Here is a 27,290-nt window from a genome sequence, read left to right on the forward strand (position 1 = left end):
TTAATAAAGGAACTGAGAAATTACGTGGTTGCCCAGGGTCACATAGGAATATAGTGGCAGAGTCAACACAAAAACCCAGTTTTCTGATTCTTGTGTGTTTCCCCATTCAGTGTTTTTTTTCTCCTCCCTGCAACAAAACACTGTTTGAAATAAATTAGGGTAGAATTTGGTTTTCTGGAGACGCTTTTGTATTCTACATGTTATTGTCTCATGGAATATTTTTCTGCACGTCTCTAGGTCATCAGATCCTTAAAGTACATCAGATAAAAGGGACTGTACTCATCGGAGTCAGTTTTGTAGGCTATTCAGAGGAAAGTTCAAAGGTAAATGGAGATTATTATATAAGAAATATAAATTAAATAGCTGAAATTTCAGGTACTTCTTTAGAAGTTGTTTGTAACTGACATAAATCGGGGAACTGTATGTACTTCTATGCTTCTGTTATCTTTGGCACTTGAAAGAAGACTGAGATTTTTTTTCACTGAGTTGAGGAATTGAAAGTTTATAGTCACCTTTGCGGCTCTTATTACATTTCTAGGTACTTCCTGACTCGCTCAAATCGGCAGCTGTGGAACTGCTCCTGGTGGATGACGTGACTGTGCTGCCTGAGAATGCCACCATCTACAACCATCCAGACGTGAAGGTAGAAGCTGTATTGGTCTAGTTAAATGGAATCATATTGGATGGGAGAGTACTAGGTTATTAAGGTTAACAGTATAACCATAAAAAAGCTCACTTATGTGTTTAAAATCATGGCTACACATATACGTATATCGTAATTAGCTACAATATCCTTAGGAGTTATACTTTAATATTCATATTTTGTTTTTGGTCCATTAATCTCATACTCTTAGGTAGATAGAAGCTATTTTCTTTGAACTATTTATAAACCAAAGGGGATGGAATACTGTTTGTCTGATTTTTCCATAGGAAATATTTAGCCTTGTGGAAGGGTCTGGTTATTTTTCAGTCAACAGCAGTGAGCAGGACATTGTCACCATCATTTACATGGAAGCAGAAAGCTCTGTGCAGGTGAGTGCTAGAGACATTCCCAGATTGATGGTCTCAGGTCAAAGCCGCTCTTAGGAGAATGATTGGAAAAATTCCATTGTGTGTTTCAAACCAGTTACAAAAATAACATTTATTTCTTTTGCTTTTTTTAAACTATATAGACTCTTCAGCCAAAAAATGAGGGTTGTTTTATTTTTTTAACTAGCTGCAATACTGGACAATTGTTGGTTCTGGTTGAGCTGAGACATTATATTTATAAGATTTTCATTAAAAGAAGGTTAATTTCTATAAATGGATAGTTAGATATACTTTTGACCATGTAACCTGAGTATAGGTGCTTTTAGACAGGATATAACAACTCAAGCTTTAAGCTGACTTCATAGCCAATATGCCAAGGGATTTGCTTTTAGTTGACTTATAAAAAAAATACTTCATCTCTCTCTCTCCCAATTTTTTTGGGGGGAGGCAACCAAAATTTTTGGTGACCTTAAAAAAAAAAAAAAATACTTCATATTGCCCTAGCCGGTTTGGCTCAGTGGCTAGAGCAGTGATGGAGAACCTTTTGAGCTTGGCGTGTCAGCATTTTGAAAAACCCTAACTTAACTCTGGTGCCAAGTCACATATAGAAATTTTTTGATCTTTGCAACCATGGTAAAACAAAGATGTATATTTTTGATATTTATTTTATATATTTAAATGCCATTTAACAAAGAAAAGTCAACCAAAAAAATGAGTTTGCGTGTCACCTCTGACACGCGTGTCATAGGTTCACCATCACTGGGCTAGAGCGTCAACCTGCGGACCAAAAGGACCTGTGGACCAAAAGGTCCCAGATTCACTTCTGGCAAAGGGCACATACCTTGGCTGCAGGCTCCTCCCTGGACCAGGCCCTGGTAGGGGCTCGTGCAGGAGGCAACCAATCGATGTGTTTCTCTCACATCGATATTTCTCTCTGTCTTTCCCTCTCTCTCCCACTCTCTAAAAAGCACTGGAAAGATATCCTCAGGTGAGGATTTAAAATGAAAAAAGGTAATACCTTACATTAACATTTGCTTACCTTACATTAACATTTTCTTCCCTTCTAAGAGCTCAAAAGAATTTAACTTACTCTAGTCATAATGTTTGTCATTAAAAGGGGCGATCGAGGCCCCGTGTGCAGGCAGAGGGTGTGAGAACATGCTGTAGCAAAGAAGGAAAGACACAGGACCCGTCTGCCCCGTGCTTTCTCCCTCACTGACAACTGCAACGTACATGGACTTGACTTTCTTCATAAAGCCCTTTCCCTGTTCATAATTAAGAGGCTGGACCAGCATGTTGGATTCTGCTTGAATTTAATCAACTTAAATTCTGCTTTTATCAGTTAATAATGGTTAAGGATCCCTATTTTGCCATTAACTGAAACATCACATTAAGTGTGTATATTGTGCTATGTCTGAAACATGTAAAGTGAACTCTCAAAGTTCCCATCACAAAGAAAATAAGATATTTTTTGCTTTCGATGGAAATAGTTGCCATGATGCCGTGGTCGTTGTGGCTCAGTGGGTTGGGCATTGTCCCATGCACCAAGAGGTTGCCGGTTCGATTTCCAGTCAGGGCACATGCTCGATCCATGTTAGGGGGCGTGCAGGGGGCAGCCAATCGATGTTTCACTATCACATCGATGTTTCTGTCTCTCTCTCCCTCTCCCTTTCTCTCTCTCTCAAATTCAATTTAAAAATCTTTTAAAAAAAGAAATCGTTGCCATAATTATGTTTGGACCATGTTTGCTTCTTTACCCAGCTACCATCTTCTTCCTTCTAGTTAGTTCCAATACATCCTGGATTTCTCACCTTGGAGGTCTATGATCTGTGCTTGGCTTTCTTGGGTCCAGCACTGGCCCACCTCAGGGTGTCAGACATACAAGAGCTGGAGCTTGATCTCATTGATAAGGTGAGAAATATGTGCTTTATCTTACAAATGAAACAGGCTTCATTTTCATTCTCAAACATCACTTAATATAGTCTCTGCTCAGGACTTTTGGTAGTGTTATTGGAAAAGCTGCCCTTAAAGAACAGCATTCCGCCCTAACTGGTTTGGCTCAGTGGATAGAGCGTCGGCCTGTGGACTGAAGGGTCCCAGGTTCGATTCCGATCAAGGGCATGTACCTTGGTTGCGGGCACATCCCCAGTGGGGAGTGTGCAGGAGGCAGCTGATCGATGTTTCTCTCTCATTGATGTTTCTAATTCTCTATCCCTCTCCCTTCCTCTCTGTAAAGAAATCAATAAAATATATTTTTTAAAAATTCCAACATTAAACATGGTAAAGATAGGCCCTGGTCAGGCGGCTCAGTTAGTTGGAGTGTTGTCTATAAACCAAAATGTTGCAGGTTTGATTCCTGGTCAGGGCACATATCCACAGGTTCAACCCCAAGTCAGGGTGCTTACAGGAGGCAATAAGTATTTCTCTCTTTTCTCTCTCTCTATCTCTCTCTCTCCTTCCTCTCTCTCTAAAAATCAATAAAAAGACACATCCCCAGGTGAGGATTTAAAAAACAAGTAAATAAAAATAAACATGGTGAAGATAAATAAGGTATACATAGATTAGTCTTGTTTGAACAAAGGCTGACCAGGAACATTTAGCATGAAAAGTTTGCCACCTCTAAGATTTAGACTGTCATTGATGAATGAGGCACCTCTACTAAAATTACCTCTTTTTAAAATCTATTAGGTTGAAATAGGTAAAAGTGTGTTAGTAACTGTGAGAGTTCTTGGCTCTTCCAAACGCCCATTCCGAAATAAATACTTCAGAAACATGGAGCTCAAACTGCAGCTGGCGTCTGCCATTGTCACCCTGACGTGAGTACCATTTCAATACTTCTTCCTCCCTATGCTCCACATCTTGACACTCTCCTTCCTGGTAACCCATGGTTATTTTCGAGTTTCCTCTTTCCCTTTTTGTCACAGTACCTTTCGGCCCTTACTCTCTTCCCATATTCAGATGTCTTGTTTGAGGGCTAAAATCATGAGTCTCATTAGTTTTTCCATTTTATGAAACTTCTTCCTGGGTGATATCCTTTTGGGGTGCTTCTATACAGAGGACCTTCAAAAATCTATTTAGAAGCAGAGTCACTAGTATACCCGCCTGTGAAAGGGGAATTGTAGGTATTCTAAGGCAGTTTAATATTTGCAATTTTGCCAGTCTATGTTTATATTACCCTACTAGAGGCCTGGTACATGAAATTTGAGGATGGGGTGGATCCCCTCAGCCTAGCCTCTACCCTCTCCAATCTGGGATCCCCGTGATCGGGCCTAAACCTGCAGTCGGACATCCCTCTCACAATCCTGACCCCTGGTTCCTAATCGCTCACCTGCCTGCCGGACTGGTCGCCCCTAACTGCCCCCCCGTCTGGTTGCCTCTTACTGCTCCCCCTGCTGGCCTGGTTGCCCCCAACTGCCCCCCCTACCGGCCTGGTTGCCCCTCATGGCCCCCCCATCGGCCTGGTTGCCCCACGCAGCCTGCTGTTCAGTCGTTTGGTCGTCCCTCACTAACCCCCCTGCCAGTCTGCTCGCCCCCAACTGCCCTCCCCTGCTGGCCTGACCACCCCTAACCATGTCTGCCTCAGCCCTGCCACCATGGCTTTGTCCACAAGGACATCCGGAAGGTCTCCTGGTCTAATTAGCATATTACCCTTTTATTAGTATAGAGGATTCCTTTGGCGCCTTAGAACAAGATTTTTCTTTTTTTTAAATATATTTTATTGATTTTTTACAGAGAGGAAGGGAGAGAGATAGAGAGCTAGAAACATCGATGAGAGAGAAACATCGATCAGCTGCCTCCTGCACATCTCCCACTGGGGATATGCCCGCAACCCAGGTACATGCCCCTGACCGGAACCGAACCCGGGACCCCCCAGTCCGCAGGCCGATGCTCTATCCACTGAGCCAAACCGGTTTCGGCATAGAACAAGATTTTTGTCTTCAGGAGATTCCTGCCATTGCCATGAACTGGGTCTTGACTTTGGAAATTTATTTTCTGGCAGTTCCCTCTAACCATAGTTAAGATGAGCAGAAAATGTTAAGCATCTTTAGAAAGATGCATAACTGGCCAGTCTTAAAACCAAATCTTTCTCATCTAAAAATACATGGGTCTTTGCAGGCTAATGGAGGAACAGGACAAATACTCCGAAAATTATATCCTTCGAGCTGTCACTGTGGGGCAAACCACACTTGTGGCTATTGCTAGGGACAAGATGGGGAGAAAATTCACATCAGCTCCTAGGCAAATTGAAGTAAGAAAATTACCTCATTCAAAATTGATACTTCATCTTATTTAGTTAGCATTATTTATCTTTCCGTTTAGTTTGTACGAGTTGAAAATCATTTGACTGAAAAAAATTGTAGTCTAACTTTTGCAACAATATGTGGTTTGTGTGTTTTTTGTATAAAAATAACATACTTCTTGTAGAAATTGGAAAGCACAAAACATATAAAGACACAGAATAAAAATCACCTACAATTCTAATAGAGTAAATTATTTTTAAGATTTCAGTGTATTTCCTTCACTTAAAAAAATTTTTTTTTAAATTTTTTTTCAGTGATTTCGGAGATGGAGAGAGAGATAGAAACATCAGTGAGAGAGAATCATTGATTGGCTGCTTCCTGCACGCTCCCTACGGGGATCGTACCTGCAACCCGGGCATGTGCCCTGACCAGGAATCGAACAGTGAACTCCTGGTTCATAGGTCAATGTTCAACCACTGAGCCACACTGGCCAGGCTATTTCCTTCACTTTTTCCCTTACACTTACTTTAACATGGATGAATCATATACTTTTTTCATCTTAATCTTCTGTCAAAAGTATTTTTTTATGTGCTTAAAAGTAATTGTTAGCCATTTGTTGATAAGTGTTGAAGCTGGGTAATAGGTAGCTGAAAATTCTTTATATGTTTGAAAAAAAAAGTAAAAAAAAAAAAAAAGATAATTGTAAACATAATTTTAATGGCCAGTTTTGTTCCAATGAGTGGATATGTAATAACTTATTTAGCATTCTCATTTAAGTAATTTATAATTTTTGCCATTATAAATAAAGGTTGACTTAATAAGTAAATACATGTCTTTGTATATTTTGTATATAACTTTATTATACATAATTAGGGTTTTCCCCTTAGAATAAGCTGCATGATCATTTGTTTTGAAATTGACTCTAGTTAATCACTATAATCCTTTTGCTTTTCTCCTTCAAGGTGTTTCCTCCATTCAAACTTGTTCCAGAGAAAATGACACTGATTCCAACCAACATGATGCAGGTGATCTTAAAGACAAAAAAATAAGATTTACCCTTTCTCCTCATCCTACCTCTGCCCATCCCAACATATACACACTCCTCTTCTTCTTGCCTCCTCTTGTCTACTCCCAGCCAAGTACAATAGGGTCTGGTAAAGAAGAACATTAGTATTTTTCCTGTTCCACAATGAACTGCCTCTTAGAATCCCATTGGTCATCTGCAACACTTCCATTTCTTCTGCATTTGAGTTGATGTGGAATATAAGGCGGTGGGAGAAAATGAAAAAGTCCAGTTGTTCGGACAAAATGTTGAGAACAAAGATGTGACTTCTCCCCATGCTTCAGGAATTCACTGGTGTGTTTAAATCCTAGGTAATGTCTGAAGGTGGCCCCCAGCCCCAATCTATCATTCACTTCTCCATCAGTAATCAGACTGTGGCTGTTGTTAATAGGAGGGGGCAAGTTACAGGGAAGGTGGTTGGCACAGCTGTGGTCCATGGCACCATCCAGACAGTGAATGAAGATACTGGCAAAGTCATTGTGTTTTCCCAGGTATTGGTTCTTTGTTCTTCTTGGCTTCTACTCTTCCGTCTGGGAACCATATTGGAAGATGAGGGAGGGAGTAATGATGAGGAGGGTGTTACCAGCCCAGAAAAATACTTTTAGTCCCCTCATCTGGCATGCTTTTAACCTGGCATGGGAAATATGTGATCTTTAGTGAAAAACCCATGGAATACATTGTTATAATATCCATGAGGAATTATTTAAAGAGCAAAACCAAACATAGTATGGCAGGTTTTTGTTGTGGTGGTTGAATGCCCCAAACCAACTAGTTATCATCAGCATCTCTGTCCACCCCACAGACACTCCCTCTCAGCCTAAACTGGTTCTCCTTCGTGTTGAGCAGGATGAAGTGCAGGTTGAAGTTGTTCAGCTAAGGTCTGTCAGGATCCTTGCAGCTGCAACTCGACTCATCACAGCTACTGAGGTCAGTATGATGACCCTGTGCTGGGCTCATTATTTTGATAATGCCAGTTCCGACACGAAACAGTGTTTTCTTTCCAGATGCCAGTTTATGTCATGGGAGTGACCAGTACCCAGACCCCTTTCTCCTTTAGCAATGCCAACCCTGGGCTCACATTCCACTGGTCCATGAGCAAAAGGGAGGTATTGGATCTAGTGCCCAGGCATTCAGAGGTATGAATGTATCTGTTTATTATATTACCTTAGGGTTCTTGATATTAAGTTTTTCATCATAAGTTTTAGACTGAGTCGCTTTCTTCATTTTCATTCTCCTCCTATCAATGGATTGACTCGAGATAACTTAAGAATCTTACAGAGGTGTGCCAGAATTAACTGAGCAATGCATGCGGAGGTTTCTCTAGGGGTGACTCTGTTGCTAAGAATGTGAAAGGAAGTAACTGTGAAAATAAGCCCTGGTACTCTAGTTCTTCTAGATGGCTACTTCCAACCTACATTTTCCTTATTGTTACAACAAAGAGAGAAGGGCACAATGTTTATTCATGAATATTTCTTAATCCACCCCTCACTGTCTAGGTTTTTCTACAGCTCCCAGTAGAGAATAACTTTGCCATGGTTGTCCACACAAAAGCAGCTGGTCGGACCAGTATCAAAGTCACTGTCCGCTGTATGAACAGTTCCTCTGGGCAGTTTGAGGGGAATCTGTTGGAACTGTCTGATGAAGTTCAGATCCTGGTAAGGGCCCAAACCTAAATCTTGCTTTTGTATAGTAAGGAGAAAAAAGTTCTATTTGCTTTATCATCCATGAAGAGCTTAGCCTGAATAGAGGTAGAGAAATGGCTAGAGGGATCCCTAGAACAGGTTTATAGTTTCTAGATCTTTTGTCATTTCTGCTAATTGCCTCTATATAAGTATTGACATTAGAAACTACACACTCCTCTCAACTCCCCATGCAGTGGACACAGGATCTGAACACCATAATAACTAAAGAGGGATTCATTTCTGAGCCATTCTGCCTAACACAGATGTTATGATACAGTCCAGTTAGCTATATTCATAGGTAGAACGAAAACTAATCCTAACTTCTGGTGAGGTGTAGAGTATGAATAGTTTCTGCAGGTGCTCTCAAGCTGAAAGCTAAATGGCCCTATTGCTTTTAAAATTTGAAAGAAAAATTTATCAGTTGTGTGGAGCAAATACATTTTTCTCCCTCTAAATATGGGACTGATTTTTTCTTTTTCTTTTTTCTCCTTTATTTTGGCTTTTGTTCTCTGATTCAGTGAGACATAGAGGAAAGCGCACTTTGCTAGGTAGAAAACCTGAATAATGTCCCTTGCTAATTTAATATAGATTCTTTGTTCTCAAATCTCTTTTCAGATTATAGGAGCTAAAATTAGAAATTTCAAAATTATTTTATACCTTATATCTAAGTAATACAGAGGAATAATAGTGTAAACTTGAAGCAAGCCTAATATTAGGTTATATAGTCTAGACTACTATACATCTTTTTTTTAAAATATATTTTTATTGATTTCAGAGAGGGAGAGGGAGAGCGAGATAAAACATCAGTGATGAGAGAGAATCATTGATCAGCTGCCTCCTGAACACCCCAAACCAAGGATCGAGCCTGCAACCCAGGCATGTGCCCTGACCAGGAATCGAACCGTGATCTCCTGGTTCATAAGTCAACACTCAACCACTGAGCCATGCCAGCCGAGTATAAAATACCTAGGTACATTTTAAGAGCATTGTGGAACGTTAGGCTAAGTTGATGTTAGGCAGACTGACTTGTAGTTGTCCATCTGTGAATAAAGGCCATCATTTATCCTTTCCAGATATGATAAAAAAAAGTTTTCTCATTACAGGTATTCGAAAAACTCCAAGTTTTCTATCCAGAGTGCCAACCTGAGCAAATCCTAATGCCCATGAATTCTCAACTGAAACTTCATACCAACAGGTAAGGATAATGGAGGCCAGGTTCTAACTTCACCTTCAGTAAAACATTGCACATGGAAAGAACTATATTGCTTTCTAGGTGATTTTCCTAATGCACAAATAATTTTATTTTTGGTTGAGGTAAAGTTCACGTAACACATAATTAGCCATTTTAAAGTGTACAGTTCAGTGGTATTCAGTACATTCACAAAGGTGTGCAGCCATCACCTCTGTCTAGTTCCAAAATATTTTCGCTATCACAAAAGGACACCATGCCCATTAATAGTCACTTCCCATCTCCCCTCATCTTAGCCCCTGGCAACCAGCTGTCTCTATGAATTTAACTATTCTGTATACTTCCCACAAATGGACTTATACAATATGTGACCTTTGTGTTGGCTGCTTTCAGTTACCATAATATTTTCAGGGTTCTTCCATGTATCAGTACTTCATTCTTTTTATGAGTAAATAATATTCCATTGTACAGATATAACATTCTGTTCGTCCATTCATCCATTGATGGACATTTTGGTTGTTTTCATCTTTGGCTGTTGTGAATAGTGCTGTGAACATTCATGTACAACTATTTGTTTGAATACCTGTTTCAATCCTTTTATTTCAGTTGTTTTGGCTGAATAATTTTTAATGATAAGCATATAATAGAATTTGATTTTTTTAAATATATTTTATTGATTTTTCACAGAGAGGAAGGGAGAGAGATAGAGAGTTAGAAACATCGATGAGAGAGAAACATCGATCAGCTGCCTCCTGCACACCTCCTACTAGGGATGTGCCCGCAACCAAGGTACATGCCCTTGACCGGAATCGAACCTGGGACCTTTCAGTCCGCAGGCTGACGCTCTATCCACTGAGCCAAACCGGTTTTGGCAGAATTTGATTTTTTAAAAAGATTAGCATAGTCCTGGCTGGTGTAGCTCAGTTGGAGTGTTGTCTCTTGCACTGAAGGGTCGCAGGTTCGATTCCCAGTCAGGGCACAAACCAAATTGTGGGTTTGATCCCCAGTCAGATGTGTATGGGAGGCAACCAACCTCCCGACTGATGTTTCTCTCTCACATCAATGTTTCTTTTTCTCTCCCCCTTCCTCTCTCTCTAAAATCAATAAAAACATATCCTCAGGTGAGGATTAAAAAAAAAAGGTTAAGCATATCAAAGCAGACTTTTACCTGAGAAACAAATAAGCACACAGTATAGAGAATGGCAGGCAGTTTCCTCAGAGTAATACTCCTTTCTGGTCAAACAGAGTCTCCAAGAGATGCCACTTGCTCTGTTTGTTCCCTAGGGAAGGGGCTGCCTTTGTGAGTTCCCGTATTCTCAAGTGTTTCCCTAACTCATCTGTCATTGAGGAGGACGGTGAAGGGCTCCTGAAAGCTGGTTCCATTGCAGGTACTGCCGTGTTGGAAGTCACTTCTGTAGAACCTTTTGGAGTCAACCAAACAACCATAACTGCAGTTCAGGTGAGTTCAGGCACTTACTATCTACACTAATAAAAGAGAAAGATGCAAATTGACCATACCTTTGCAACACCCAACAGCCAATTGGGAGTGAGTATGCAAATTAACCTAACAAAGATGGTGGGTTAATTTGCATAAGCAGGCGCCATGACAACAATGCAGGCATTCCACACAGCCCCAGCTGCTCCAGGCTTCTGGGCAGCGTGGGAAGGCAGAAAGATGGCTCTGGCTGGAGTGAAGGTGGTGCCGGCAGCCAGGGGAAGGAAGGCTCATTCTTACACGAATCTTCGTGCATAGGGCTACTAGTAAGTAAGTAAGTAAGTAAGTAAGTAAGTAAAGTAAGTAAAAGGAATACTATGCCCTTAACAGGCATATTTCCTTTTTTAAGAATTAGAGACTTCTCAGGAAGTCAGAAATGAACTATAAAGTAAGAGATAATCTTGACATGATTCGAAACCAGTAATGGCAAACCTTTTGAGCTTGGCATGTCAGCATTTTGAAAAACCCTAACTTAACTCTGGTGCTGTGTCACATATAGAAGTTTTTTTATATTTGCAACCATAGTAAAACAAAGACTTATATTTTTGATATTTATTTTATATATTTAAATGCCATTTAAGCCGAAACCGGTTTGGCTCAGTGGATAGAGCATCGGCTTGCGGACTGAAAGGTCCCAGGTTCGATTCCGGTCAAGGGCATGTACCTGGGTTGCGGGCACATCCCCAGTAGGAGATGTGCAGGAGGCAGCTGATCGATGTTTCTCTCTCATCGATGTTTCTAACTCTCTATCTCTCTCCCTTCCTCTCTGTAAAAAATCAATAAAATATATATAAAAAAAATGCCATTTAACAAAGAAAAATCAACCAACAAAATGACTTCGCGTGTCAGAGGTGACATAGGTTCGCCATCACTTTAATCTAAACCATCAAATTAAAGTGAACTTTAGCCCTAGCCGGTTTGGCTCAGTGGATAGAGTTTCAGTCTGCAGACTGAGTGGTCCCAGGTCCGATTCCAGTCAAGGGCATGTACCTTGGTTACAGGCTCCTCCCCAGCCCAGTCCCTGGCAGGGGTATGTGTAGGAGGCAACCAATTGATGTTTCTCTCTCATCGATATTTCTGTCTTTCCCTTTCTTCCATTTTCTCTAAAAATCAATGGAAAAATATCCTCCGGTGAGGACTAAAAAAAAAAAAGCGAACTTTAGTGTCCTTGTTATCTTGTGATAGCCTCACCTTGGTGTGACTGTCTTCTGAACAGCTTGGGCAAGAAAGTTGGTATGGAGAAGTGTAGAACTATTGTTATCAAAATTAGGCTTTGTTTTCAGAATTAAAAAATTAGGGCAGAACCAAGATGGCGGCATAGGTTAACGCCGGAGTTTGCTGCTTTGAACAACTACTTCAAAAGTGAAACCAAAAAACGGAAGGGACATCACCCAGAACCACAGGAACGCTGGCTGAGTGGAAGTCCTACAACTAGGAGAAAAGAGAAACGCATACGGACACCCAGAGGAGGCGCAGTGCTGAAGTCAAATTCTGAGGTGCCGAGTGCGGGAGCGGGCTGGCGGCGGAGGGCGCGGTTGGCGTTTTCAATCGGGAGGGAGTCGCAGACTCTGAGCTCCAGATACGGGCGAGTCTTTGGGGACCCAGACTCAAACGGGAGAAGCGGGACTGTCTGGCTTCGGTCAGAGCGAGTGCAGCTTTCTCTCTGAGCTTTGCAGCGGGTGCTGGGACTCAGGGAGGCAGAGCCCCTGGGGACAGGACTGAGAGCCGCCATAACTGCTCTCTCCGGCCCACCCTGTTGATCCTGTTCGACCCGCCCCGCCCAAGCCCTGCACAGAGGCTTTTGCCGGATAGCCTCAGGCAAAGGCTAGATTAGCACCTCCCTAGAGGACAGAAGTTCTCTCACTGCTGACACAGCTGATTCGCATAGCCACTTGGCCTGGAGGTCAAACCCTCCCTGGAATTAGCTACAACAATCAAGGTTTAACTATAAGACTTCGAACAAAGACCACTAGGGGGTGCACCAAGGAAGCATAACAAAATGCGGAGACAAAGAAACAGGACAAAATTGTCAATGGAAGATATAGAGTTCAGAACCACACTTTTAAGGTCTCTCAAGAACTGTTTAGAAGCCGCCGATAAACTTAATGAGATCTACAAGAAAACTAATGAGACCCTCGATCTTATATTGGGGAACCAACTAGAAATTAAGCATACACGGACTGAAATAACGAATATTATACAGACTCCTGACAGCAGACCAGAGGAGCGCAAGAATCAAGTCAATGATTTGAAATGCGAGGAAGCAAAAAACACCCAACCGGAAAAGCAAAATGAAAAAAGAATCCAAAAATGCGAGGATAGTGTAAGGAGCCTCTGGGACAGCTTCAAGCGTACCAACATCAGAATTATAGGGGTGCCAGAAGATGAGAGAGAGCAAGATATTGAAAACCTATTTGAAGAAACAATTACAGAAAACTTCCCCCACCTGGTGAAAGAAATGGACTTACAGGTCCAAGAAGCGCGGAGAACCCCAAACAAAAGGAATCCAAAGAGGACCACACCAAGACACATCATAATTAAAATGCCAAGAGCAAAAGATAAAGAGAGAATCTTAAAAACAGCAAGAGAAAGAAACTCAGTTACCTACAAGGGAATACCCATACGACTGTCAGCTGATTTCTCAACAGAAACTTTGCAGGCCAGAAGGGAGTGGCAAGAAATATTCAAAGTGATGAATACCAAGAACCTACAACCAAGATTACTTTATCCAGCAAAGCTATCATTCAGAATTGAAGGTCAGATAAAGAGCTTCACAGATAAGGAAAAGCTAAAGGAGTTCATCACCACCAAACCAGGATTATATGAAATGCTGAAAGGTGTCCTTTAAGAAGAGGAAGAGGAAGAAAAAGGTAAAGATACAAATTATGAACAACAAATATGCATCTATCAACAAGTGAATCTAAGAATCAAGTGAATAGATAATCTGATGAACAGAATGAACTGTTGATTATAATAGAATCAGGGACATAGAAAGGGAATGGACTGACTATTCCTGGGGGGGAAAGGGGTGTGGGAGATGCGGGAAGAGACTGGACAAAAATCATGCACCTATGGATGAGGACAGTGGGTGGGGAGTGAGGGCGGAGGGTGGGGCGGGAACTGGGAGGAGGGGAGTTATGGGGGGAAAAAAGAGGAACAAATGTAATAATCTGAACAATAAAGATTTAATTAAAAAAAAAAAAAAAGAAAAAAAAAAAAAAAAGAATTAAAAAATTAGAATTAGACAATTCCTCAGAGGTAAGTTAGTAAAACACACACATCAGAACAGAACTGCCACCATGACTGGGCAAGAGCAGCAGGATGCTGCAGCACAGCGGGTACAGGATGAGGTGCATCCTGCAAGCCAGTCGTATCTCCATTGGCACCTTCAAGGCTTTTGACAAGCATATGAATTTGATCCTATGTGGTTGTGATGAGTTCAAGAAGATCAAGCCAAAGAACTCAAAACAAGCAGAAGGAGAAGAAAAGCAAGTCCTCAGTCTGGTGCTGCTTCGAGGGGAGAAGCTGGTCGCGGTAACAGTAGAGGGATCTCCTCCCAAAGATACTGGCATTGCTGGAGTGCCACTTGCTGGAACTGCTGGGGGCCCAGGGATCAGCAGGGCTGCTGGCAGAGGAATTGCAGCTGGTGTTTCCATGCTGCAGGACTTGCTGGGCCAGTTCATGGGGTTGGTGGGCCATCTCAACTGTGCTCCCTACCACGGAAATGTGCCCACCAAGGCCCTAGACTCATCTTACCCCCTCTCATCTCCATGTGTTTCCCCAAAGACTGTACATAGTCCTTTTATTTCCTTGTGGCCTGTGAAACAAATTTATAATATATTTTTTTTAATCCTCACTCCAGGATATTTTATTCATTCATTCATTCATTCATAGAGAGAGAGTGGAAGGGAGGGAGAGAGGAAAAGAGAGACCAGGAATTGAACCCGAGACCTTTTGGTACCCGGAATGACACTCTAGCCCAGGGGTGGGCAAACTTTTTGACTCGAGGGCCACAATGGTTCTTAAACTGGACCGGAGGGCCGGAACAAAAGCATGGATGGAGTGTTTGTGTGAACTAATATAAATTCAAAGTAAACATCATTACATAAAAGGGGACAGTCTTTTTTTTTTTTAGTTTTATTCATTTCAAATGGGCCAGATCCGGCCCGTGGGCCGTAGTTTGCCCACGGCTGCTCTAGCCATTTAGCCATACCGGACAGGGCTACAATCAACTTTTTTGTTCTTGTTAATTTTCACCCAAGGATATTTTTCCATTGATTTTTAGAGAATGGAAAGGAAGGGGAGAGACAGAGAGAAGCATCAATCAACGTGAGAGAGACACATCAGTTTGGTTGCCTCCTGTATGTGCCCCGACCAGAGCCAGGAATGGAACCTGCAACCAAGGTATGTGCCCTTGACTGGAATCAAATCTAGGACTCTTCAGTTCACGGGCCGACACTCTATCCACTGAGCCAAACTGGCTAGAGCTAAACTTCTTTTTTTAATATGTTTTTATTGATTTCAGAGAGGAAGGGAGTGGGAGAGATAGAAACATCAATGATGTGAGAGAATCTTCAATTGGCTGGCTCCTGCATGCCCTCTACTGGGATGGAGCCTGCAACGTGGGCATGTGCCCTGACTGGGAATCAAACTGTGACCTTCTGGTTCATAGGTCGATGCTCAACCACTGAACCACGCTGACCAAGCAAAGCTGAACTTTTCTTGTTATCACAGCTTATCTCTTACAGTGTTAAACAACAAATTACACTATTCTTAATAATTATTTAACAATATTGAGCACTCTGCACAAAATAAATTGCAGTTCTTTCCTCAAAAAGGTTCTCTTCACATTCCCACAGCTTTAATAGTTAAAAGCCATTTCCTATACTGTCATATTTTCACTCTGATTTAAGTCATCTTAAATCAAGAGCTAATTATTTCATATGAAAGAGGGACACATTTTTTTTATCATCTATAATAATAAAAGCATATATGCTAATTAGACCAGACATCCTTCCAGACAACCTTCTGGACGAAGCCAGGACTGTGAGGGAAACGAGGGTCCCAGGTGCCTGCCGGCAGCTGGAAGAAAGCCAGTGCCAGCAGCTGGGGGAAGGAAGGCCTACTCTTGCACGAATTTCGTGCATCGGGCCTCTGATTATAAATCTCAGAATATGGACACAACTCCTCTCCAATGCATCCTTCTCTGTACCAGTAGGTTTTGTCTCCCACAGGTAGCACCAGTGACATACCTGCGAATGAGCAGCCAATCCAAGCTGTACACAGCCCAAGGAAGGACCCTATCAGCCTTTCCGTTGGGCATGTCTCTCACCTTCACTGTTCAGTTTTATAATAGAATCGGAGAGAAATTCCACACACACAATACCCAGCTTTATCTGGCTCTGAACAGGTATGGAAGTCAATGACACTATGGTAGAAATTCTTGCAGATTAGGTTAGTGTTATATAGCAGCTCCAGTAAATTGCTCTCATGTTCTGCACTTGGAATCTGATCTTTGTTTCTTTCATTACGATGGGAAAAGACCAGAATAGTTATTAGCTGTTCAGTGAAGAAAAATATCAGGATATTTTGAATCTGTCAAGTCCTAGTTCACAGAAAGCTTCCATATGGAGGTAATTGGAATATTATCAAAAAGTCGTACTGCCGAAACCGGTTTGGCTCAGTGGATAGAGCGTCGGCCTGCGGACTGAAAGGTCCCAGGTTCGATTCCGGTCAAGGGCATGTACCTGGGTTGCGAGCACATCCCCAGTGGGAGATGTGCAGGAGGCAGCTGATCGATGTTTCTCTCTCATCGATGTTTCTCTCTCTCTCTCTCCCTTCCTCTCTGTAAAAAATCAATAAAATATATTTAAAAAAAAAAAAGTCGTACTGAAAAAAAAAATGTTTAATTAAAAAAGAAAAGAAGTCTTACTGGGCACTATATACTCTATATACTGGTATGTGAAGGTAATAGACAGATCTCTGGCCCTTACTTGCTTATTGTCCATTGTAGAATTCCTTCTGAACTTTTGTGCTGTTGAATATAATGTAACTAGAGGCCCAGTGCACGTTTGAGGGGACAATTTGCATACTACGCTTTTATTATACAGGACAGGGTCTGTTCCCAGAACTGTTTTCTAACTATTGTCCCTTTTCAGAGATTCCTGCTTTTCATATCTACTTTCAGAGATGACCTCCTGCTTATCGGACCAGGGAATAGGAACTATACTTACGTGGCCCACGCTGTGAACAGAGGGGTGACACTTGTGGGGCTCTGGGATCGGAGACACCCAGGCATGGCAGATTACATTCCTGTCGCTGTCGAGCACGCCATTGAGCCAGACGCCAAGCTCACCTTTGTTGGCGATGTCATCTGTTTCAGTACTCACCTCCTCAACCAAAATGGTCTGGACACCTTCCTTTCTTAACCTCACACTGGTTACAAAGCAACTCATCCCTTAAAGGATTTTTTTCTAAATTATCTAAATTCCGAAAGTGTTTTTATGCATTTTATTATTTTTCATGTTAACTGATAATTCTCAGTTCAATGCCCAATTCTCTCAATAGCTAGCCACCAGAAGTCAGTCAGTTATATTTACCAAATGCCTACTTGAATGCATAGCTCTATGTAATGTATCATGTAGACAATGTAGGGTACTGTGCCTTCTCCTCCATTTCCAGCTTCTGAAGGAGGGTAAATGCTTAGCTGAAGAGCAGTAAAGGATGAAATAAAAGTAAGGAAAGGAGCCGAACTGGTTTGGCTCAGTGGATAGAGCGTCGGCCTGTGGACTCAAGGGTCCCGGGTTCGATTCCGGTCAGGGGCATGTACCCTGGTTGCGGGCACATCCCCAGTGGGGGGCGTGCAGGAGGCAGCTGATCGAGCTCTCTCATCGATGTTTCTAACTCTCTATCCCTCTCCCTTCTTCTCTGTAAAAAATCAATAAAATATATTAAAAAAAAAAAAGTAAGGAAAGGATAATAAGGCTTTAGTTCTAAGTTATCCTCAAAGCTTGGTGTTCCTGGATGGGAAGAGAGATCTATATGCTTTAATGGTCTACTGATTTGGAGTCTGAGTAAGGTTAAAGTGACCATCAATTTATTCAAAACATTGCAACAAAGTGCTTTTTCTCATCTTTTCCTAGGTGAGCCTGGGATATGGATGATTTCTACCGACAGTATTCTACAAATAGACACTGTCACTGGGGTAGGAGTGGCCCGGAGTCCAGGAATAGCAACAATCTTTCATGACATCCCAGGACTGGTGAAAACATATCGAGAGGTAAACTTAACAATACCAGGATTGAAGAGATAAGGGTGTATATTTCTATAAATGGGAATATGCATATAAAAGAGAAATACAGTCACATATCAGATATAAAAAGAGCCAACAAGCTTTATTGGGATATAAAGGGAAACAGTATTAGGATTCTTTCTTTTTTAACTTTTTAAAAAATATATTTTTATTGATTTCAGAGCATGAGGGAGAGGGAGAAAGAGATAGAAACATCAATGATGAGAATCACTGATCAGCTGCCTCCTGCATGCCCCCAACTGGGAATTGAGCCCGCAACCCAGGCATGTGCCCTTGACCAGAACCAAACCCCAGTCCCTTCAGTCCACAGGCTGATGCTCTATCCACCAAGCCAAACTGGCTAGGGCAGTATTAAGATTCTTAACCAGAAGAATGCCTCGTCTGACTTACATTTTAAAATATCACTGTGACCTCTGGTTGGTACTAAACTGTAGGGGCTAGGGTTGAAGCTGAGAAACCAGTTGGAAGAGTATTATTGCAGTAAACTAGGTCAGATATGATGGTGGATCAGGGTGGTAACAGAGGAGGTAATGAGAAGTTAATCAGATTCTACATATATATTATAGGTAGAGCCAATAGAATTTCCTGACAAGATTACATGTAGAGTGTGCGACAGTTAAGAATGACTTAAGGCCCTGGCTCAGTTGGTTAGGCGTCATCCCATGCACCAAGAGGTTGCTGGTTCCATTCCTGGTCAGGGCACATGCCCAGGTTGTGGCTTGATCCCCAGTAGCGGGTATGCAGGAAGCAGTCTATGGATGTTGGACTGTTACATCAATGTTTCTCTCTTCTCCCTTCCTCTCTTCCTAAAATTCAATTAACTATTTTTAAAAAAAAAATGACAAGGTTTTTGATAGACTAACTAAAAGGTCAAAGTTGCCATCAACTGAAATGTGGAATCTGTGAGTGGAACCGCTTTGGAGAGAAGGTCAGTCAGTTCTGGACATGTACTAGGAACACTGGACATGAGTTAGCTGGATATAAAAGTCTGGGAGTCGTTGGCATAGAGATGATATTTAAAGCCATTAGGTCACTAAGAGAATGGGTGTAAACAGAAAAGGCCCAAGAACCAAACTCTGGGGACACTCCAATATTAAGAGCTCTTAGAGCAGAAGAGGAACCAATAAGAGAGACTTCTAAGAAATGACCAGTGAAGTGGGAAGAAAACCCAGAAATTTTGGTGTCCTGGAAGCCAAGTGAAGAAGTTACTTCAAGAGGAAGGGAATGATCAACCAGTGAAATACTATTAATAGGTTAAGTAAGCTAAAAACTGCGACCTAACTGATGGTTTTTACAATATGTAACTAACTTTAAGGTCCTTGAATATTTAAAAACAAACTGTGGTAGTACTGAGGAGACTGGACAGTGTATTACATTAAATTGAAGATATTTGGAGGGAAAAAGGATCATTATCATCATATCTCTTTGTAATCATTAAGCACTAGGCCTTACACACAAGGCACAGTATAGGATGCACGGGGATAAATCAGGGTTCTAAGTTAAAGAGCTTAGAGCCTGATAGGAGGGATTTTAACAAGTGTAAAAGTGTGCACAATATACGGCAGAACATTGCAAAGTATACCGAGTACTCTGTAAAGTTGCAGTTGTCTTCAAAGGCATTTTAATAGGGAATCCTACAATGGGAACATATGTCAGAAGGAATAATGGACAGAGACCTCCTTTTAGAAAATGTTTTCTTCCCGTAAGATACTGTGGTTCTCTAATATGTTAGCACATGAAGAGCAATTTGTGTGAAACAGATGCTTTTGGTCAAATAAGTTATGAGAGGCAGAGAAGGAGGGAACCAGATTCTCTGAGAATTGAGGTCCAGATCTGCCTTCGGTTTCCTGACAGGTGGTTGTCAATGCATCGTCAAGATTAACACTCAGTTATTACCTCAAGACTTACCTCACCAATACTCCCAATTCAACTGTGTTCAAGTTCTTCATCACCACTGGCAGAAATGGTGTCAATCTTAAAGGTCAGGATTCTTATAGGTATGGGTGATTGTTCTCAACTTTCTCATTTTCCCTTATTAGTTTCCCCCTTTGGATTAGCAATGTCAATTTCTTCTTATTTCAGAATTGACTCTACCTTAATCATTGACTCATCCTTTTTTATACCTAACTGCTTCTATGTAACAGCATCTCCTTTTAAAAAATCTTTTAGTGATAAAGCTGTTTACCTCTTTTCTGCTTATTAGGGTCCTGCACCCCAAGTCAAGCCTTGGCCATTACAACAATACTTCTTCCCGAGACCCTCATACTGTGTCATATACAGTTCAGTAATACTTCACTAGACATCCCAGCAAGTAAAGTCTTTCATGTCCATTCATATTTCAGCATGGAGAAAGGTGGGTTCCACCAGTTGAATCTGGTTTCCCCCTTATTTTCATATTTGTACAGTTGTCACTTTCTTACTGGATTGCATGCATATTTTCCAGTTTTATCTGCTATTTATGGACTCTTTCTCAATCAACATTTTTGTTTAATTCATTCTAATTTGTTAAACGTGGCTCTATAATCCCTTTCTATTGCTTATAATACAATACGAAATGCTTTTCTATTATAATTTACTATTTTGTTAGTCCCTGTTATCTCTGTAAGGGCTTGGCTTAGGTCTCATTCATCTTTTATCCCAGCAAGTAGCACAGTGGTTGAATGTTTGTTGAACTGAAGGCTATTCCAAGCAGATTATCATTAACAAGCAGAAAGTAGAAACAGGTATGACGCTGAGATGACTTTACATAAATCAGCTGATCTAAAATGAGAAGATTCATGTCAAATGTGAACAGGATAGTGCTACATCATGGGGGAGTTTCTACTCCAAGGCCAGGCAGTGTGAATGGTAATCAGCAACCACTGAAGGAAGGTTCACTTGGCAAATTGTTGAGCACCAAATAGAATGCCTCGTACCACAACACGCACTGGAGATACAAAGAGGAGGACAAGGCTTATAACTCTTACTAGCTCTGCAGAGTGATTAGTTTTAGAATAGAAATACACATGGGGCATTAGGGCAGCAGAAGAGTATCTACATCAAACATGGGTGTTAAAGTAAGGTTTTACAGAGTAAATGACCCTTTAGAAGATGACTAAGAGTGAGCTAGATGTAAAGAAAATAGGACATTTCAGGCAATATAGAGCCCAGATAAGTTTACACAAATAAAATGAAAGCAGTTTTAAGGTATTTACTGAAGTACATAGGATGGACAAGAAAGAATGAATAATGGGAGGCAAGGAGACTAGTAAATGGAGCCACTGCAATAATACAAGCACGAATTGATAAGGCTCTAGACTAGAGTAATGAAGAAATACCAACAGGGCAGAGACATGTCAGAGGCATTTCAAAGAGTTAGCACGACTTGGAGGATGATTAGATATAGGAATGAAGTAAAGGAAGTAAAGGTTTGTGCATGGGTAACTAGAAAACTATAACTGACAGAAGTAAGACCAAGTGGTGGTTTGATAGAAGTGATTAAACCATGCTCGAAGCATGTCATTTTTTCACAAACCCTTTCCTGATCTTACCAATTGACTTCATTCTGTATCCCCATAATTTGTTTGCACTGTATTAATATTTCCTGGCATGCTGATTTACCAATTTAAGCAACAAGTTCAGTTGTGGGTTCCCTGTTTTCTTCTGGTGGTCCATCGTGTGCTAACTGAATAACAAAACTAAGTTCACATTTTCTTTTGAATTTACATGTCACCATTTTTACTTCTTATCCTAATTCAGTTGGCTCAACAGAGCCTCTGAACATTCCTGCTCAGATTTTCCTCTTTTCTTCAGGAGTTTATGTCTGCCTAATCAAGGTTCAACCCCAATCAGAGGAGCTGCTCCAGGCCCTCAGCCTGGCTGACACCTCAGTCTATGGGTGGGCCACACTCATCAGTGAACACAGCAAGAACGGAATGCAAAGAATTCTCATTCCTTTCATCCCAGCCTTTTACATCAACCAGTCAGAATTGGTGCTTAGCCACAAACGAGACATCGGGGAGATAAGAGTACTGGGAGTGGACAGAGTTCTTGAGAAGCTAGAGGTATGTTAAGAACTGAACCCGAACAGATAAGTTTTGAAAAAAAGAGATTTTTGTGTTGATACTAAGCAGGATGAAGAAAATCTGTCCCATTCAGGAGGGCTCCCAGAGTCTTAAAATCTGGGTCATTATCGGGAAGATAACACCAATACTATCTTTTTGTTGTTAATCCTCACCTGGGGATAGTCTTTCCATTTATTTACTTATTTATTTATTATTATTATTAAAAATATTATTTTTATTATTTCAGAGAGGGAGAGGGAGATAGAAACATCAATGATGAGAATCATTGATTGGCTGTCTCCTGCATGCCCCCTACTGGGGATCAAGCCCGCAACCCAGGCATGTGCCCTTGACTGGAATTGAACCCAGAACCCTTCAATCCTGAGGCCGACATTCTATCCACTGAGCCAAATGGCTAGAGCTCCATTGATTTTTTTTGAGTGGGAGGAGGGGGTGGAAAAGAGAAAAATGGATGTGAGTCACATGGATTGGTTGCCTCCTGCATGCGCCCAGACCAGGGCCGGGGATGAACCTGCAACCCAGATACGCGTCCTTGACCAGGAATCAAACCCACGACCTTTTAGTCTGTGGACCAGTGTTCTAACCACCGCACCACACTGACCAGGGCACCAATGCTCTTAATTAAAAACAATCTTTAAAATTCTAGTTTAAGCCGAACTGGTTTGGCTCAGTGGACAGAGCATCGGCCTGTGGACTCAAGGGTCCTGGGTTCGATTCCAGTCAAGGGCATGTACCTTGGTTGTGGGCGCATCCCCACTGGGGGGTGTGCAGGAGGCAGCTGATTGATGTTTCTCTCTCATCGATGTTTCTTACCCTCTATCCCTCTCCCTTCTTCTCTGTAAAAAATCAATAAAATATATTTTAAATAAATAAATAAATAATTCTAGTTTAAAACTTTTTTGAAGCCTATTTTATTCTCACAGATCACCTTTCCCCCTTATCATTCAATACATCTAAGTGAAAAAGTGACTTGTTAGCTAAACTAGAAATCCAGGTGTCTGTGTATGTTTAAGACTGGAATATATAGAACACAAAACTGCCTTTTCCTTTTTTGTGTGTTTTGTTTTTGTAAAACTGCCTTTTCTTCTTTTAAACATTTTCTCTAAGGTCTTCCCCAGCTCCCCGGTTCTAGTGGTCTCTGGCCAGAGTCACTCTTCCTTCACACCTGGTCTTGCTATCTACCCCGTAAGAGTAGTCAACTTCACTTCCCTTCAGCAGATGACATCACCTGTTTTCATCAATATTTCCTGTGTGCTCACAGGTCAAAGTGTGGCTGTGCTAGTGAGAGCTAGTAAGAAGTCTGGTGCAGGTGAGCAATGGGGGTCCTACTTTTAATCTAGAGCAGTTCTCAACCTTCTGGCCCTTTAAATACAGTTCCTCATGTTGTAGTGACCCCCAACCATAAAATTATTTTCGTTGCTACTCCATAACTGTAATGTTGCTACTGTTATGGATCGTAATGTAAATATCTGATATGCAGGATGATCTTAGGCCACCTGTGAAAGGGTCGTTCGACCGCCAAAGGGGTCGCGACCCACAGGTTGAGAACCGCTCATCTCGAGGAAACTAAGGCATTACAATTCAGTTCATGGAAAACATTCAGCCACTTGACCAAGATTACTCTCTAACTGGGGCTTGGATCAATTTCCAAGCCCACTGAAAACACCATCTTCAGATAGCTTATCACTAGCTAGATGCGTTAACATATATTTAAGAATAGTCGTGTCAGTTTAACAAGTCTGTCAGTTTCCATTCTAAACCTCTTGGAAAATGTTTCACTTTCTTTAAAAGTATTTAGCAGATCTTTCTGCATTAGCAAAGGGTAAAAGGCGAACCCTAGAAACAAGACTTATTGCCCAAAGCCTAATTCTAGCCATTACCCAGTTTAGAAATGCCCATCTGTATGGGATGGGAAGTTATGGAGAGATGTTAAGCCAGAGAAACATTCTCATGCCACTGGCACTTGCCACTCCCTCAAGGGAAACAGTACTCTTAATTATTGGGAATGAATTAGGCTGAACCCTAGCACATCTCCTAATGGGAGAAAGATTTGCTTATATAAGCACTTGGATAATGTACTTGTCAATAAATATCCTAAGCATATTTAAATGCATTTCTCTAACTCGAAAGGGTAGATGTTTTTCCCTTTTAGAGTTGAGGAATTGAGGTCCCACCACTAGACAGTGTTCAACTCCAATCTGTGCTCTATTGGAGCAGCTTTAAAATCTAGAGTTGATTCTAATCAACTCACTGATTATGAAAGGGATGCTAGGAAAATTAGTAATACACCTGTTTTAGTTGGACTTTGAGCAGTCAGGAATTAGTATAGACAATCTTTTCAGTATATGCACTTCAAGAAACTTTATTCTTCAGTGAAGCAGTTATCAAAGAGTAAGGTGAGAGGAGCAGTTTTAAGACTAGAGGTAGAAGGCCTATACTATAGATGCAGAATAGGAAATAGGTATGAGGGCCTGGTCACAATTTATATTGGAAAGCCTGGAAGTTCAGATCACTTGGTGGGAAAGAAAGGAGTTCTAGACACTGAAGAAACTGAAATAACCAAAGGCAGATACCAAATATGATTCAAAGACAGGAGTCGCAAGTTTTATTAAGGACATTATATACAAATCAGAATATTCCCTAGAAATGACATCCTGAGTAAAAATGGGTGAGGGGCCCTTGGATTTAAGAAGTCATGGGGGATCCAAAGAAATGTTTCACGTTACAGGGATTAGAATGAGAAATCAAATCACACCCTGGCCAGATAGCTCAGTTGGTTAGAGCATCCCTGATGTGTCAAGGTTGCAGTTTTGATCCCGTCAGGGAACATAGAATAATCAACCAATGAATGCTTAAATAAGTGGAACAAATTGATGTTCCTCCCTCCCTCTCTCTCAAGTCAATTAAAACTTTTATATAAATCGAATCACCATAGATTGCAACAAGTTTAGTTAAAATGCACAGGAAAGGTAAAAGCCATTTTTAAGTGGCAGAAGTTTTAAATATTCCTGTGAGCTGAGAATAATAAATAAGAGGTTCAGGAATTGGAGTTTATTACTTTGGAGATAGAAAAAGCCAGTAAGATGAAGCCAACCTTTCTCACCTCATGGCACCAATTCCTAAAATTCTGGGCACACCAAAAAAATATTTTTGCTTATCTGACCAAAAACAAGTTTAGCTTTGATTTATTCACACCGGACAGCTATTGTGTGGTTTTTTGGGTTTTTTTAAAATATATTTTATTGATATTTTACAGAGAGAAAGGGAGAGAGATAGTTAGAAACATCGATGAGAGAGAAACATGGATCAGCTGCCTCCTGCACATCCCCCACTAGGGATGTGAGCGCAACCCAGGTACATGCCCTTGACCGGAATCGAACCTGGGACCCTTTAGTCCGCAGGCCGACGCTCTATCCACTGAGCCAAACTGGTTTCGGCTGTGTGTTCTTTTTAAATCAGTGATGACGAACCTCTGACATGCGTGTCAGAGGTGACACGCGAACTCATTTTTTTGGTTGATTTTTCTTTGTTAAATGGCACTTAAATATATAAAATAAATACCAAAAATGTAAGTCTTTGTTTTACTATGGTTGCAAATATAAAAAAATTTCTATATGTGACTTGGCACCAGAGTTAGGGTTTTTCAAAATGCTGACACGCCGAGCTCAAAAGGTTCGCCATCACTGTTTTAAATCCTCACCCCAAGGATGTGCGTATTGATTTGAGCAGGGTAGGGAGAAACATTGATGTGGTGGAGATCAATTGGTTGCCTTCCACATGTGCCCCGAACAGGCTGAACCCGCAACCTTTCTGTGCACAGGACAAGGCTCCAAACAACTGAGCCACACGGGCAAGGCCGGCTGTCATTTTTTAGTTTAACAATCTAGGGGACAGGTCAGTGCAGCTGACCAAATGCCCGGGTGTTACATGTTTAAAATTGACGTCCTAAAGGGCTGGGTTTCGAGTGCTCCCGCTAGATGGTCTTATGGCCACACAAGGTTGTAAATGCAACATCTGGCCTGCATGTGTGTGTATTAAGTAACTATTCTCTTCTTCTGTTCTGGCCAATGCATAGATCAATGTGAAGATTCAGGTGTCCTCCAGTTCATGGGTTCTTACCAGATCCTTTTTACCCTCTTTGTAGTGCTGGCATCAACAGCTTTCATCTTTCTAGGTAAGGAGTCCTTATAGCCTTCATTTCAAAAACTGAATAAGGATGAAAATTAGTTGTTTTTGCAGTTGAAACAGATTCAGCCTCCCTAACCCTAGTCACCTATTGGATTAAATAAAGGTCCTGCTCAAGTTACAACTATCAAATTGGATGAGGCAAATAGCATTCAGAAGTGGATACTGCTAAATGGCTAGTTTGGGTTAAATTCATTAGCTAGAGATGATTTTGTCTACACCTGCACTTGCCCCATCATTGGCCAGTTGATAAGTAACTCTAAAAACTGAACAAAAATTTCCTAATTACCATGAAGTTATTTGAAGTATGACGAAAGCCTTCCTCCAATGAAGGAATTTGTCTCTTTACTGACATCTCCCTTGTTCTTACTGCAGCATACAGTGCCTTTCTAAACAAGATACAGACAGTTCCAGTTGTTTACGTTCCAACTCTAGGAGCACCACTGACAGGTAAAGAATCACAATCCTCATCTTCACATTTCAGTACCTGTATCTTACCTTTCACCCACCTCCCTTTCCCATTTGTTTCTAGGTTCTTATGCCTCCACACGTTCTCCCCCTCCATTCCTGAGTCCACAACCCCCGCCAGCCCAGAGTCGGCTACAACACTGGCTGTGGAGTATAAAGCACTAACCTGTCCTTAGACACGTCTCCTTAACTGTAGGAAGCTGGAGATTTCTAACCCTTGGCCACCAGAAGCCGCCTCGCAACAACCTCTATACTTATAAGCCTCCAGACAAGGTTTCTGAGAATTGTAAATAAAGGGTCTTGAGCTGTTCTGTTCAAGTGGTGTGCTGGCTTGTGTTTCGAAGAGCAACCTGTTCTTAATTCTAAGAAAACATAACAGTGAAAGTAGACATCTCATTTATATGGTAAACCCCATTTTTAAATCAAGCTCTGAAGATTTACTCAACGAGCTTAGGCAGATAGAAATGTCCCAAATGGACTTTTTAAATACTTGGCTACTTACTTGCCCCAAATGACTAGCAGTCCATTCTTCTGGTTGGCCCTGAATACTTGCGGTAAGAAC

General features: G+C 41.3%; 1 protein-coding gene across 6 annotated transcripts in view; it reads left to right on the plus strand.

Annotated features, from left to right (window-relative positions):
- NUP210L (nucleoporin 210 like) overlaps positions 1-27,043 on the plus strand; it is a 55,488-nt gene extending 28,445 nt beyond the window's left edge. Inside the window, exons 18-40 of one of the 6 annotated variants that reach the window (XM_036342946.1) lie at positions 238-323; positions 539-643; positions 931-1,032; positions 2,812-2,940; positions 3,718-3,845; positions 5,146-5,278; positions 6,233-6,295; positions 6,645-6,824; positions 7,180-7,260; positions 7,338-7,469; positions 7,830-7,988; positions 9,119-9,210; positions 10,489-10,663; positions 15,934-16,109; positions 16,887-17,104; positions 17,842-17,978; positions 19,866-19,992; positions 20,215-20,364; positions 21,804-22,054; positions 23,183-23,384; positions 26,151-26,249; positions 26,636-26,710; positions 26,793-27,043. In XM_036342946.1, coding sequence (XP_036198839.1) covers positions 238-323; positions 539-643; positions 931-1,032; positions 2,812-2,940; positions 3,718-3,845; positions 5,146-5,278; positions 6,233-6,295; positions 6,645-6,824; positions 7,180-7,260; positions 7,338-7,469; positions 7,830-7,988; positions 9,119-9,210; positions 10,489-10,663; positions 15,934-16,109; positions 16,887-17,104; positions 17,842-17,978; positions 19,866-19,992; positions 20,215-20,364; positions 21,804-22,054; positions 23,183-23,384; positions 26,151-26,249; positions 26,636-26,710; positions 26,793-26,893 — 3,101 coding nt within the window. In that variant the 3' untranslated portion in view covers positions 26,894-27,043. Of the gene's footprint in view, positions 1-237; positions 324-538; positions 644-930; positions 1,033-2,811; positions 2,941-3,717; positions 3,846-5,145; positions 5,279-6,232; positions 6,296-6,644; positions 6,825-7,179; positions 7,261-7,337; positions 7,470-7,829; positions 7,989-9,118; positions 9,211-10,488; positions 10,664-15,933; positions 16,110-16,857; positions 17,105-17,841; positions 17,979-19,865; positions 19,993-20,214; positions 20,365-21,803; positions 22,055-23,182; positions 23,385-26,150; positions 26,250-26,635 lie in introns of all 6 variants that reach the window. The other 5 variants (XM_036342943.1, XM_036342941.1, XM_036342940.1 and 2 more) reach the window with 5 other exon arrangements.
- The last annotated feature ends 247 nt before the right edge of the window (positions 27,044-27,290 follow it).

The sequence above is a fragment of the Myotis myotis genome, unplaced genomic scaffold, assembly GCF_014108235.1.
Source record: "Myotis myotis isolate mMyoMyo1 unplaced genomic scaffold, mMyoMyo1.p scaffold_m19_p_18, whole genome shotgun sequence".
Classification (NCBI taxonomy): Eukaryota; Metazoa; Chordata; class Mammalia; order Chiroptera; family Vespertilionidae; genus Myotis; species Myotis myotis.